The following is a 13,976-nucleotide window of genomic DNA, read 5'->3' as shown; positions in this document are numbered from 1 at the left end:
TCTTGTCAAATATGTCACGCAATAACACTACGACAATAAAAATATTGAGTACATGACTCGGTCAGTGGTCCTATGTACTAAGAGAGTTGTTTAATCTGAATTCGGCATATAAAATATTTAAAAATATAAAAACAATTTAAAAAATAGTTTTAAACATAATTTTTGATTTTTAAAAAGAAATTTTGAAAAAAATTCAAAAAAAAACTCAAAAAAAAAATTCGAAAAAAATTATAAAAAAGTTCGAATTTAAAAAGTACAATTCGAAAACATTAAAAAAAAAAAATTCATTTTTTATTTTTTAATAATGATTTATTATATATATAGATAACAAGGATATAAGAGTATTTTGCCACTTAATGAAAAATGTATTTTTGAAAATATTCTTTTAATGATGGTAAAGATGAAAAGTGGTACTATGAAAAAAGTAAACATAAATTTGCCCTTATTAAAATGAGCATACATTAGGTATTAAAATGAGCATATTTTTAAAAGTAAGTGTATTTAAATAAGTAAAATAATTAGTTCAGATATTAAAATAGGGAGAAAAAAAATTTGTGTATTTAAAAGCTTAACGAAATATTTATATGAAACTTTCTCTCTTTTTTTTTATCGAGCTTTATGTAATTCAAACTCTTTTTTAACCAACCGATATGTTTTCTTCTTTACTAACATTGTAAAATCAAAGGAAATTTATTTAGCTTGAATAGTTTTATTGGTTTATTGATCAGATTTTAATAGAAAAAAAATTCAAATTTTCAAAAATTAAATATTTATATCACAAAATTGTATTTCATTTAAGAAAAATTGCCAAAAATACTATTTTCATATTTACTTTAACCATTTTTACCCTCATTTTTAAAGAGGGAAATAGACATTTATAACTCTAGTTTAAATAATCTAGATTTAAGGTTTAGAATTGAGGGGTGAGGTAGAGTTTTGGAATATGGTGTTTAGGATTCTAATAAGAGAAAATGTTTTAGATAGCACAAAATCAAGTTTTTGTTCCCAAACTAGCACTCAAAGTCCAAAATCACAAAAATAGGTTTCATTAAAGGGGATCATTTACCCTTATGCTCTCTCCTTTGATTAATTAAAAAAATTTTTTTGAAAATCTAATCGTCGGAAATAATCCCGTCGTGTTCATCTTCCTCGTCCTTCACCTACGACGGATTACCATTGCTCCGCCGTGTTTCTTTCCGTCGTCATCAGATCTACCGTCTTCAGGTCAGCACATCCGTCGTCATCAGACTCGTTGTGGCTGTCATCAGGTTCGTCGTTGTTGTCCTCGAGCTATGGATGCTGGTGTTAAGTTACATGACACAGACTTTAGATGGCAGATATTAGCTTTGTGGTGGTGTATCTAGAAGTCGTGCCTCCGATCGGGTTCGTCCTCTTTCTCGTTTCCCTCTTATCTCCAAATCGTTCTGCAATGTCCTGTGTAGAGAATTATGAATCCGAATCACTGAGATATTTATTCTCTAGGTATAAATCGTGTGTTTGATCACCGATCAGATGATTGTGGTTTTTTAAAATGTTTGACAGATAAATAAAAGAGGGGAATCAGTGGAAGATAAGATTAAAAAGCTTGGTGTTGAGCTTTGCAAATACAGAGAGCATATTCAAAAGACACGATCTGGTCCTGTTCAACAAGCTCTCAAAGCTCGTGCTATGAGGCTTCTCAAGCAGAAGAAAATGTAAGGGATTCATTAGGTTTACAGCTAGCTCTGCTCATTAACAATTGTTGATCAATTACATTACTTTCTTATCAGGTATGAAGGACAACGCGACATGCTTTATAATCATACATTCAATCTCGATCAAGTCTCTTTCACTGCTGAAGGTCTCAAAGATGCTCAACAAACTGTAATGCATATCTCTCTTTGTTTCTAAGCCATTGTCCATGCCTGTGGACGTGGCTAGGTCATATATGCGAGCTCGTCTGCCATGGGGATCTCCGTCTGTGAACAATTCAGAGTTTTGGTCACCATCATCAGCAGGGACGCAACTTCTTAAGGAAGGAACACCATTTTCTTATAATGCTGGAAACTTATCCTCTTCCAAGGTACATCAGAAAGGTTTCTAATATATTATGCATTGCAGTGCAAACTTTTGTGTGATGCTAATTTCAGTTTTCCAATAGAAAGTTTGCATATCAGCATGTATTTCTACTGGCTCTCTCAGAGTTATGGCTCTCTCAGATTTTAGCATGCGTCTTTATTCACTGTTGTATTTGGCCAAGCAGGACTTTGAGTAGGAACAAACTTAACGGGACTATCCTTGTATCACTCACTGGTCTTCCAAACCTGATAAATCTGTAAGTTACTGCTCTCTCTGTCTGTGATCCCCTTCTTTTTTTGGAAGCTCCTCTTTCTTAATCAATTTAAAACTATGTTTTTATAGTCTTCTTGATTCCAATAATCTCAATGGCCAGATTCCTCAAACTCTATTTCAGATCCCAAAATACAAATACGTTCCTCTAGTTTATGTTAAATATGTTTTTCTTTAGCAGTGATCTGATATGGTTTTATCAACTTTAGTTTCACAGGAAACAACTTGAATTGTGGTGTTGGTCAACCTCACCCTTGTGTATCTGAGGTTGCCCGTTCAGGTAGCTACATTACTGTGCGCCATTGTTTGAACCATATCTTCTTTACTTCCAACAGATTCAAAAGTATAAAAGTTTTTTAATTTATTTCTGCTGATGGCGTCTTGTCTGTGGTGAATAGGTGATTCAAGCAAGCCAAAAACTGGCATTATTGCAGGAGTTGTTGTCGGAGTTACTGTCGTCCTCTTTGGAATCTTAGTGTTCTTGTTCTGCAAGGATAGACATAAAGGATTCAAACGTGACATGTTCGTGGATGTGGCAGGTTGGTTCGTGGATGTTGCAGCTGTACCACCTCAAATCGTTTTGGTCTGTTTTGTGTTGTGGTTTGTTTGAACTTTAGATAGTGGTGCTGCTCAGAACATCAACATCCGAACCAGAATGAATTTAAAAAGTTTTACAAAGTATTAATCTATATTTGCTGTTAAGATTTGCTTACTGATCATTATCACTCAGAAAGAGAAAAAGGATCAACGATCGTTTCCAAGCAGTAAAAGAAAGAGACATAGACAAGTCACTCATATCGGTTTGGTCTGATATGCTTGTGTTTTACATATGTAGGCAAGTTACTTAGCCTCGCTGAACCACGAGGAGACAAGGCTAGCGGTTGCATGCGAGAGAACGTTTCTTGAAATGCTGGATGGCTCATGCCGTAGTACTCCTATTGCTGGATACGCCGCCAAGGACGAAGAAGGAAACTGCTATTTGAGAGGACTGGTTGCATCTCCTGACGGTACTCAAGATATGTAAGCATTCCTAAGTATACCAATGTGATACATGTTCTTACCTGTTCCATCTTTGTGATAGTTCTCGACACCTCAAGAAAAGGTCCATATGTGTTTGAGGACATGGTGAAGATGGGAAAATACGCTGATCAAGAACTGCTTTCGCGTGCTGGTCCAGGCTTATTTGGCAACTAAAGCCATTGTCAAATGAACTGTTGTAACTTTTTTGATTTTGAGCGAAAGATAACCTTTGTTTTATCAATTGTATTATTATATTTAGATAAAATGAGTAATTGTAACTTTTTCATCCCACTATGAACCACTCCCAAAAAACTAGAGTAACAAAAGAAGACTTTAGTTACATCTCCGTTCATCTTCCTCTTCATCAACCGGAGTATACCACCTTGGTCTTCTCTCGGAGTTACTCAGTCTGTAATTCAGCTTCAGTTCTTCATTGCAAAATTTGAAATATTCTAAATATGTAGATATCACATCCTTAGTTTTTGATCTCATTTCAAATTTTTTAGTTTAAACTTTCATAGATAGCAACACTAATATTCAACTATTCTGGAAACACATCCAGAAATTCCATAACTCTTTCCAACATTTATAATATAAAATTTAGTGTTAAATACATTAATGTTTTAGCTAATAACAGATGATTCTCCTCAGCGTAGCGGCTAAACTTCTCCTCTAGCGAAACTTGACAAACAGTTGCCTCAACCCGTGTTTGATTCCCCCTGGAATCAGATCACTTTTTATTTTTTTAGTTGAATAAAAATCAATGCATTATATCCATTTACTTACATAAACAAACAATTGAAACACACTTGGCCTAATGTTTCCACGCTCTTCTTCTTTTTCCAGATATCTTGGGTTCGAATTGTGGTAGATGCAAATTTTTTCTTATTTTTTATCTCCAAAATTCCAAATCACAATTTGAAATTTCAAAATATGCAGATATCACAATTTAAAATTTTCCAATTGTAAAGATAAACATGGACTATATGTATCCTAAGTAATAAAGTGAGGAGCCAAATACACATAAACCAAACAAAAAAAAACGAGCGTGAGATGATATCACACCCTTAGTTTTTTATCTCATTTCAATTTTTTTAGTTTAAACTTTCATAGATAGCAACACTCTTTGATATACGCTGAGCTTGAATGTTGGTTTATTGACAATATATCTTTTGGCTTTGAACCAATAGGGTATTTTAGCTCAGGCAGTGCTAGTTTGAGAGGTACTGAATCTCTCATCTTGTTTCTATCATGTGTAAACAAGGAATTATTTTTTCAAAATTCGTTACCATCCGATTTCCTTGAAGACTTTACCGAAAGTATACAAATCCTTCATGAAATTTTAAAAACTCTACAGTCTCATGCAAATTCACGAGCCTACCAAAGATATCAACATGCATAAGCCGAACAAGACACCAAGCAAAAAAAATTTCAAATTTGTTACCATCGGATTTTCTGGAAGGCTTTCCTGAAACTACACAAATCCTTCCTGAAAATACACAAATCTTTCATGAAAATGTAAAAAACACTACACAGTTTCACAAGAACAAGCAACAAGAGACTAACAATGTCATAAGTAAATTCACGAGCCTACCAAAGATATCAACATGCGTAAGCAGAACAAGACACCAATCAATCGGATTTTCTGGAAGACTTTCCGGAAACTACACAAATCTTTCCTGAAATTTTAAAAACTCTACACAGTCTCACAAGCACAAGCAGCACCAAGAAAATAACAATGTCATATGCAAATTCACGAGCCAACCAAATATATCAATAAGCAGAGCAAGACACCAAGCAAAAAAAATTTCAAATTTTTTACCATCAGATTTTTTGGAAGGCTTTCCTGAAACTAAACAAATCCTTCCTGAAAATTTTAAAAACACTACACAGTTTCACAAGAACAAGCAACAAGAGACTAACAATTTCATAAGCAAATTCACGAGCCTACCAAAGATATCTGCAATATCAACATGCGTAAGCAGAACAAGCCACCAAGCAAAAAGTTTTTCAAATTTGTTACCATCAGATTTTTTAGAAGGCTTTCCAGAAACTACACAATTCCTTCCTGAAATTTTAAAAAACACTACACAGTTTCACAAGCACAAGCAACAAGAGACTAACAATGTCATAAGCAAATTCACGAACCTAACAAAGATATCAACATGCGTAAGCAGAACAAGACACGAAACAAATTTTTTTAAAAATTTGTTACCATTGGATTTTCTGGAAGGCTTTCCTGAAACTACACAAATCCTTCCTGAAATTTTTAAAAACACTACCAGTTTCACAAGCACAAGCATGTTTTTAGTCACATCAATTTTGGGTATTCTTTTTAATGAGTAGTGAGAAGGCAAAGAGATTTAATATTCTTAATAAGCCAAGGACTCTAACAAAACAAGCTCAATGTAAATTAAACAATTAAACTAGTTAAAAACAAAGATTTCTAATAATACTAGGCAGTTACTATGAAAAAATTAGAAGTATATATATTAAAAATCAGCAGATTGAGTGATGATGATGTCTCTTGGTGGAGATATGCAAATTGGACAGTCAAAATCTTAAATCTTCGCCGTCTTGCAATATGGCAACCAGCTTCTGCAGCAGCTCTGACTTATCAGTCACATCTGTACACAAACACACACAGGCGTAAAGCTTTGCAACCAAAAATAATAACAAATAACTGTTTTGTTTTTGTACCTTCGATAGATGTTAAAGTGTTCAAAGACCTTAACTTTGGAGGGCAAAGAGAAACATCGTCATAAAGCTGTGTAAGCCGTAATATTATGCTCAAAACAGTTGAGTAGTTACGCATCAAGCTTCCACTGTTTATAAGATTCTGGACAAGACATTTGGCTTCTCCTTCCATGTGATCATATATCTGACGTTCTTAGGTGGCAACCCAATCAAACTCTTTTCCTTTGTTCTCCGCAACGAGGTTGTCGCCATCAAAACCTGAGAAAACATCTAAGTGAATAGCTTCCACCAATAAACTGAAACATATAACATATATATAGAAGTGAATGTTGTCTTTACCTGTAAACGTGAGAGCCTATTCTTGTTCCCTTGACCAAGCGGGTGTTGTATCAAGCTTTGCCAATAAATCTTTATGGAAAATGGCTCGAACCTGAGAAACGCCATCAGGGAGTACAAATCAAACGAACCACTCTGAATAGGAGTTCCTGTTACAGCCGGTCCCCTAAAAGCCTTCAGATTACAAACCGCCCTGCTCTGATGAGCATTTGCGTTCTTGATGGTGTGTGCCTATAGCAGGAGTTTTTGGATTCAAGAACTTGTTCCGTAAATCAAAATCCGTGTGGGAAAGTGAAGTGTTGACAATAGAAGCTCCAAGCCCATAAATTTGAAACCACAATAGTGAAGAAGAGAGCTTGACAAAAAAACAATCATCTCCATAGCCATGGTAAGCTTCACTGAGAATATGAAGAAGGTTCCATTTGTTTAAGCTGAAATGCTCATGCAACATCACTGAAGTGAAACCCACAAATTTTGAGTCAAAATCCCTAATTACAAATAACAATTGAAAACCTCAAACTTACATGTGTAAGTTTCAATTTCACTGTTAAGAGTGTTGTCAATATAGATTCGTCATGATTTTAACACCGATGTCGTCGTCGTCGTCGATGTCGTCGCTGGTGTCGTCGTCGGTGTCGTCGCATGTGTTCGTCGCATGTGTTCGTCGTCGAAACCGGCGACGGAAATGTAGAGAGAAGCAAAAGTTTTTTTTTAATTTAATTATACTTGATATTGTATGTAGGGGTATTAAAGCCTTTTAGCCTATTGATGAATGTTATATTTGTGACTTTTAGCTTAAGGTGTTATTTTGGAGATGAAAACTTTAAAAGGTCTATTTACGAGAATTGCCCTTCTAATAAATATATAAATAAATACTTTAAAAATTCTGATTTTTTAAATAGTTTCAAAAATAATTTTTGAATTTCAAAAGAAAATTTAAAAAATAATAATAAAATTCAAAAAATAAAAAATAAAAAATAAATAAAAAGTTAGAATTTGAAAAAGTATAATACGAAAAAATAAATTTTTATTTATTTATTTATTATATATATATAGAGCAAGAGTCTTTTGCCTCTTTAGTATTTTTGAAAATATTTCTTTAGAAGTGATAAACATGAATAATGATACCAACAATATGCTAAACATGAAAATTGCTTTTCATTAATTTGTGGAGACACTGATAGAACCTCTAATAAAAATGAGATGATGTCTATGAATCACTTACATATACAAGGGTTTTAGTTCTCAATTTAGTTTAGAGGTTGACGTTGGGTATCCATTTGGGTTTGATTCGTGTCTATTCTGATTTTTGGTTTTAAATATTTCAGCTGCATACGAGTATTTATAAATTTCATTTCGGATTCGGTTGGATTTTTGCGGGGTTGGATCGAATTCGGATAATCAGTTAAATTAAAATTCATATATAAGTTTCTCATAATCTAAAAATGAAATAATATATTACATAAGTTTGAATAATATATGCAAAATTAACTAAATTTAAGTCTGGCTTGACTATTTGGATAGAGAATCAATAGATATTTCTAATATTTTGATGTTTTGAATATTGTTTAGCTATTTTAGAAATTTTTTACTATTTTATATATTTCTAAATATTTTAGACAATCTAAAAATATCTTAAATACCTTGGATTTTTAAATATTAAATTTAAAATAATTAATATATTTAAATATATAAATCTATTTCGCATATATTCGGATGTCCGAAATATTTTGGTCTGACTCATGGTTGGGTTTTGGTTCATATATAAATCTATTTACCGTAGATGTATGAACTGATTAATCAACATGTTGATATTGACATAATACAACCATATAAAAATAGAAACGTCATGTATCGAAGAGAAGACTTGTATAAACAGTTGCATATAATAAGCATATATACACTTGTGACGAGATATACACCAATCACTAGATACGTTATAATGACACTATAGGAGAATATATCGAACAAATGACAATGTCAATGGTCTTGTCAAATATGTCACGCAATAACACTAGGACAATAAAAATATTGGGAACATGACTCGGTCAGTGGTCCTATGCGTAAATTTACGAGAGTTTATGAAAATTATTCAAGAGATTTCGGTGAAGAACTAAGAGAGATATGTGAGAGAATTCAACAGAGAGACAAAAATATTTGAGAAATATTTTTTTTAGATTGATTTAGTGTATACAATAGTTACATAAATAGATCTAGCAAGCAGAATAAGACAATGAGAATGAATAAACAAATGGAGATAAATAAACTAATGAAGACCAGATCTGGAGAAGTCACTTTCGGATATTGACAACTCCTTTCTCTCTTCCTTCCTTAGCATATCATGTGACATTGGTTTGTTTTAACACTCCAATAGCTCCATCCAGTTGCCTCTACTTGTTTAAATTCATCCAAGACTTCAGGCAAGATATTTAAATCAGTCTCACACCTTTCTTTGCTTCAGTTTTCCTGTCCATGATTTCCTGTCCATGATCTCTTGTCCATGATCTCCTGTCCATGATCAATCAGGTTCTTCATGTCTTTACTCTTGCTTTTTATTGCTTCATGTCAGCACTCATATCTTTTACTCTTGCTCTTTATTCTCTTCATGTCAACACTTCCCCTCAAGCTTGACCATAGGGACTTGGTCAAGCTTGGAAACCATGAAGCATTCCCTCATTAAAAACTTTACTTGGAAAAACCACTTGGTATAAAAACCAAGCAAAGGAAAAAGAGTAGAACACTTCAAGGCAAGAGGATCAGTGACAAGAGAGATCTATGAGTCCAAGCTTAGGATGAATGAACTCACAAACCTTGCTTCTAGCTGCCTTGGTGAATATGTCAGCTAGTTGATCTTCACTTCTTGTGTAGCATGGAATAATCACTTGTTGTTCCACTGCCTGTCTCACCTTGTGGCAGTCTACTTCTATATGTTTTGTCCTCTCATGAAAGACTGAGTTGGATACAATGTCTATTGATGCCTGGTTGTCACAATGCATAGTCATTGGTGTGTTGATCTCAATACCCAAGTCCCTTAGCAGTCCCTTGATCCATATAAGCTCACTTGTGAGCTTCCTCATTGATATGTACTCTGCCTCAACACTTGAGCAAGACACCACCTTCTGCTTTTTACTTTTTCATGTGACCAGGTTTCCTCCGATGAAGGTGCAGTATCCTGTAGTTGATCTCCTATCAACTCTGTCTCCAGCCCAATCAGAATCACAATATCTAACAACTTCAGTACTCTTGTTACATGCCATCCATACTCCTTGGCCAGGCGCCTCTCTTAGGTACCTTAAGATCCTCTCCACCATATTCCAATGATGCACCTTAGGAGCTCTCATGTGTTTACTCACTTGATTCACAGCAAAGCACACATCTGGTCTTGTGATGGTTAGATAGATGAGCTTGCCCACCATTCTCCTATACTTCTTGATATCTCCAAATGGTGTAGACTCATACTCCCCTTCTCTCAGCATCCTGTATCATTCTTCTAATGGAGTCTTGGCCTTTTTACTCCCAAGGTTTCCTGCCTCATTTAAAATATCAAGTGTGTACTTCCTTTGAGATAAGAATAACCCCTCTTTAGAGCGGCATATCTCAATCCCAAGGAAGTACTTCAACTCTCCCAAATCTTTGACATCAAAGGCATTTTAAAGAAAGGTTTTAGTTGAGAGAATACATTCCTTGTTGCTACCAGTGATGATAATGTCATCCACATAGACTAAAATGACCACAATACCTTGCTTACTAGTTAATGTGAAGAGGGTGTGATCAACTTCTGACTTTACAAAGCCTCTTCCATTGAGGATGGTGCTCAACTTATGGTACCAAGCCATTGGAGATTGCTTCAAGCCATAAATTGCCTTCTTTAATCTGAGAACATTTCCTAACTTCACTATGTTCTCAAGACCAGGAGGTGGTCTCATGTAGACTTCATCCTCCAATTCTCCTTGAAGAAAGGCATTCTTCACATCCATCTGTTATAAATCCCACTCAAGGTTGACAGCAAGAGACAAGAGAATCCTTATAGTGTGAAGCTTGGCCACTGGTGCAATAGTGTCTAGATAATCTTCACCATATACTTGAGTATATCCCTTTGCAACCAATCTTGTCTTCTTTCTTTCTGGTTTTCCATTGGCGCCATACTTGATAGTGTAGAGAAGCCGGCTTGTCACAGCTTTCTTTCCTTCTGGAAGTTTAGTCTCAAACCATGTATCATTCTTGATCATGGCTCCCATCTCATCTCCAACAGATTCTATCCACTCCTTGTATTGCATAGCTTCTTCATATGTTCTTGGAATGTATTCCTGATCCAATTCACTGTTGAAGACTTGATGCTCTTCTGGATATTGAGCAAGAGAGCATACTGCACTTATTGGATGAGCTACATCTTCAGCATTGAAGTAAACTCTTGTGTTGATCCAGTGTGAAGGTTTCCTAATCCTTGTACTCCTTATCAAAGGTTGTATCTGCTCAGGTTCTGCTTCATTTCCTTCACTTGGCGCCTCTACTTGAGTTTCAGCATCTGATTCAGATGGCATCTCATCTTGATCATGAGCTACTGAATTCTCTTCAGGTTGAGCTTGTGTAGACTGCTCAACATTTCTACTGCCCCCCTCATGATCAGGATGAGTGCTCTCAACACTATCAGCTGTAGTAGATGGTACATTTTCAGGGACAGGTTCCACCCTTGGTAGAGAAGGCATACTGATTCCCAGGCTCTCCATTACTCTCCTAAGGTTGTTTGCTATATCTGAGGCTGATTGAGAAAGATCTTTGAGCTCAACCCAACTCTTTCCATCATAATAGCCTCTGGATTCTACAAACTTCACATCCCTTGATATCAAGACTCTCCTAGTCTCTGGAACAAAGCATTTGTAGCCCTTTTGGTGAGAAGAATAGCCAATAAAAACTGCCCTGGTGCTTCAATGCGCCAGCTTATCTCTTTGTTCTCCTGGAATCAAGACAAAACACAAGCACCCAAACACACGCATATGCTCTATGGATGGTTTAGTCTTGTTCAGTACCTGATATGGAGATTGATCTTGAAGGATCCTGGTAGGTATCCTATTGATCAAGTAACAGGCAGTAAGGACAGCATCTCCCCAATAGATTTTGGGCATGCTTGTATGGAACATCATGCTCCTTGCAACCTCCATGAGATGTCTATTTTTCCTCTCAGCTACTCCATTTTGTTGTGGGGTGTATGGACAGCTAGTTTGATGGATCATCTCATATTTGGCCAAGTGTTGTTTAAAAGCATTGCTTGTGTATTCTCCTCCATTATCTGATCTCAAAATTTTTATCTTGGCATTGAAATGGTTAGATACATAATTTTGAAAATTTATGAAAGCTTCTAAGACCCTATCTTTAGATTGCATCAGTGTGATCCAAGTATATTTTGATTTTTCATCTATAAAAGTCACAAAATACTTATGATGCTCTCTAGATAAACATGGGGCAGTCCATACATCAGAGTAAATCAGGTCAAACCAATTTTCATAAATAGTACTTGATCTAGAGAAAACAGATTTGCAATGTTTGCCTAAGCTACAAGCCTCACAATCACTCTTAAAGGAAATACTAGGCAATATGATGTTTAAAGCTCTAGAATGGGGATGTCCTAATCTAGCATGCCACAATACATCTTTAGGGAAATCAGAAATGGAATTTAAAGCATGAGATAAATAGGCAGCAAGCTTAGTATTTTCAAGCAAGTACAAGTTTTCCTTGGTGACACCTTTACCAAGCAACCTACTAGTTTCAATATCCTGAAAGTAGATATCATTAGGAGTGAAAGTAACACTGCAATTCAAGTCATTAGTAGCTCTTTTAACTGATAACAAGTTTGAGGTGAAGCTAGGCATATAGAAAGCTTTAGAATCTTTGTTAAACAACATAAGATCACCTACTCCTTTAATTGGTACTCTTTCACCATTAGCTATTGTAACATTTCCTAAGGGAGGGACAATGTTTTTAATCAATTTTAAATCATTGATCATGAGGTGACCAGCTCCTGAATCTATAGCTAAAGGTTTTGCCAAATTAAATTTAGTTATAGCATTCAAAGAAGTTCCACAAGCAGTAGCATTTAAAGAGATACCAAGTAAGTTACCAGAGTTATCCTTAAGGAGCTTGATGAGAGCCTCAATATCAGATCTCCTGATGGTCTCATCTTGAATGTTCCTTAAGGCTGAGCCACTGCTGGAAGCTCCCCCTTTGTTCTCACAAGCTTCATTGGTCTGGCGCATGCTGCCTTGTATAGATGGCTCACCAATATCACCAGAGAAGTTTGCTTTGGCATCATTGTAGCATGTCCTGAACTTCTGTGGCTTGAGATGGGGATGGAGTATCCAGCACTTGTCCTTTCCATGGCCTTTCTTCTTGCAATGATCACAAATCCACACCTTCTTGTCTTCAGCTTTCTAAGAGCTTTTGTTTGCTGCTCCATCAGCTTGGTTTGCAAGCACCAGATCTTTCTTTCTTCCTCCAAAGAGACCAACTGAGCATTGCTCCTTGTAAATCTCAGAGCATACTTCATCTAGAGAAGGTAGGTCCTTATTCCTTAGGATGTGCTTGATGAGGTCACCATAGCTTGGATGGAGGGTAAGCAGCAAAGCAAAGACCTTGTCTTGCTCTTTCCTTTGATTAAGCACATCAGGATCAATAGCTGCTGGCCTGAGCATCTCAAGTTCAGCCCACAAGGATCTGAACTTCCCAAAATGTTTATCAAAATCATTGTCCTCTTGACTAAGAGTATTGATAGCCCTCTTGACTTCAAAGACTCTACTGATGTTGGAATTGTTTTCATACACCTTCTGAAGTGTATCCCACAGCTCCTTGGAAGTTTCACAATAGGAGTAACCTTCCTGAAGTGAGGGGTCAAGACTGTGCTGAAGAATGGACAACACCAACTGGTCCTCTTGACATTTCTTCTTGGCGCCAGCATCAGCAACAACAACCTCTTTGCCATCCTCTCCTAGGATAGTCTTCTTGTGTGGCCTGCCTTCTTCAACAATCTCCCAAAGCCCTCTGCCTCCAAGAGCTGTCGTAGCAAGCCTTGCCCAATGTAGATAGTTAGCTCCTTTAAGAGTAACTGGAATCACCACCATTCTTGAGTTTTCTCCTGAATCCATCAAGAATCACAAGAACAGAACTGGAAAAATTGAAGAGCAGTTCAAGAACAGAGGAGAGAGACTGGTGTGAATGATAAGAGACTTTAAAAAGAAAAAGAGAAATACAACCAGAGTAATTTGCGGAAGAGATTTAGGTTTCAAGAGCTTGTAGCTCTAATACCATGTAAATTTATGAGAATTAATAAGAGTTTAAGAGAATTATTTGAGAGATTTTGGTGAAGAACTAAGAGAGATATGTGAGGGAATCCAAGAGAGAGAGACAAGAATATTTGAGGAATATTTTTCCTTAGATTGATTTAGTGTATACAATAGTTACATAAATAGATCTAGCAAGGAGAATAAGACAATGAGAATGAATAAACAAATGGAGATGAATAAACTAATGAAGACCAGATCTGGGGAAATCACTTTCGGATAGTGACAACTTCTTTCTCTCTTCCTTCCTTAGCATATCATGTG

General features: G+C 35.8%; 2 protein-coding genes and 1 long non-coding RNA gene across 3 annotated transcripts; 2 read left to right on the top strand and 1 right to left on the bottom strand.

Annotated features, from left to right (window-relative positions):
• Positions 1-1,330: 1,330 nt before the first annotated feature.
• LOC125583045 (vacuolar protein sorting-associated protein 60.1-like) lies at positions 1,331-2,013 on the top strand. Its single transcript, XM_048749586.1, has 4 exons — positions 1,331-1,438; positions 1,543-1,694; positions 1,770-1,863; positions 1,921-2,013. The coding sequence occupies exons 1-4, from the start codon at positions 1,331-1,333 to the stop codon at positions 2,011-2,013; spliced, it is 447 nt and encodes a 148-aa protein (XP_048605543.1).
• A 521-nt stretch (positions 2,014-2,534) lies between these two features.
• On the top strand, positions 2,535-5,794 carry LOC125583736. The gene is made up of 2 exons (XR_007320816.1): positions 2,535-2,608; positions 2,727-5,794. It is a non-coding gene; the product is annotated as an uncharacterized LOC125583736 (long non-coding RNA).
• Positions 5,795-11,224: 5,430 nt separating this feature from the next.
• Positions 11,225-13,493, bottom strand: LOC125583044. The gene is made up of 3 exons (XM_048749585.1): positions 12,852-13,493; positions 12,027-12,764; positions 11,225-11,335 (listed from the first exon to the last, which is right to left on the bottom strand). Exons 1-3 carry the CDS (start codon positions 13,491-13,493, stop codon positions 11,225-11,227), a joined length of 1,491 nt encoding a protein of 496 aa, XP_048605542.1.
• Between the last annotated feature and the right edge of the window lie 483 nt (positions 13,494-13,976).

Source organism: Brassica napus, chromosome C3 (assembly GCF_020379485.1).
Source record: "Brassica napus cultivar Da-Ae chromosome C3, Da-Ae, whole genome shotgun sequence".
NCBI lineage: Eukaryota > Viridiplantae > Streptophyta > Magnoliopsida > Brassicales > Brassicaceae > Brassica > Brassica napus.
This window is presented reverse-complemented; position numbering and strand designations above follow the sequence as displayed.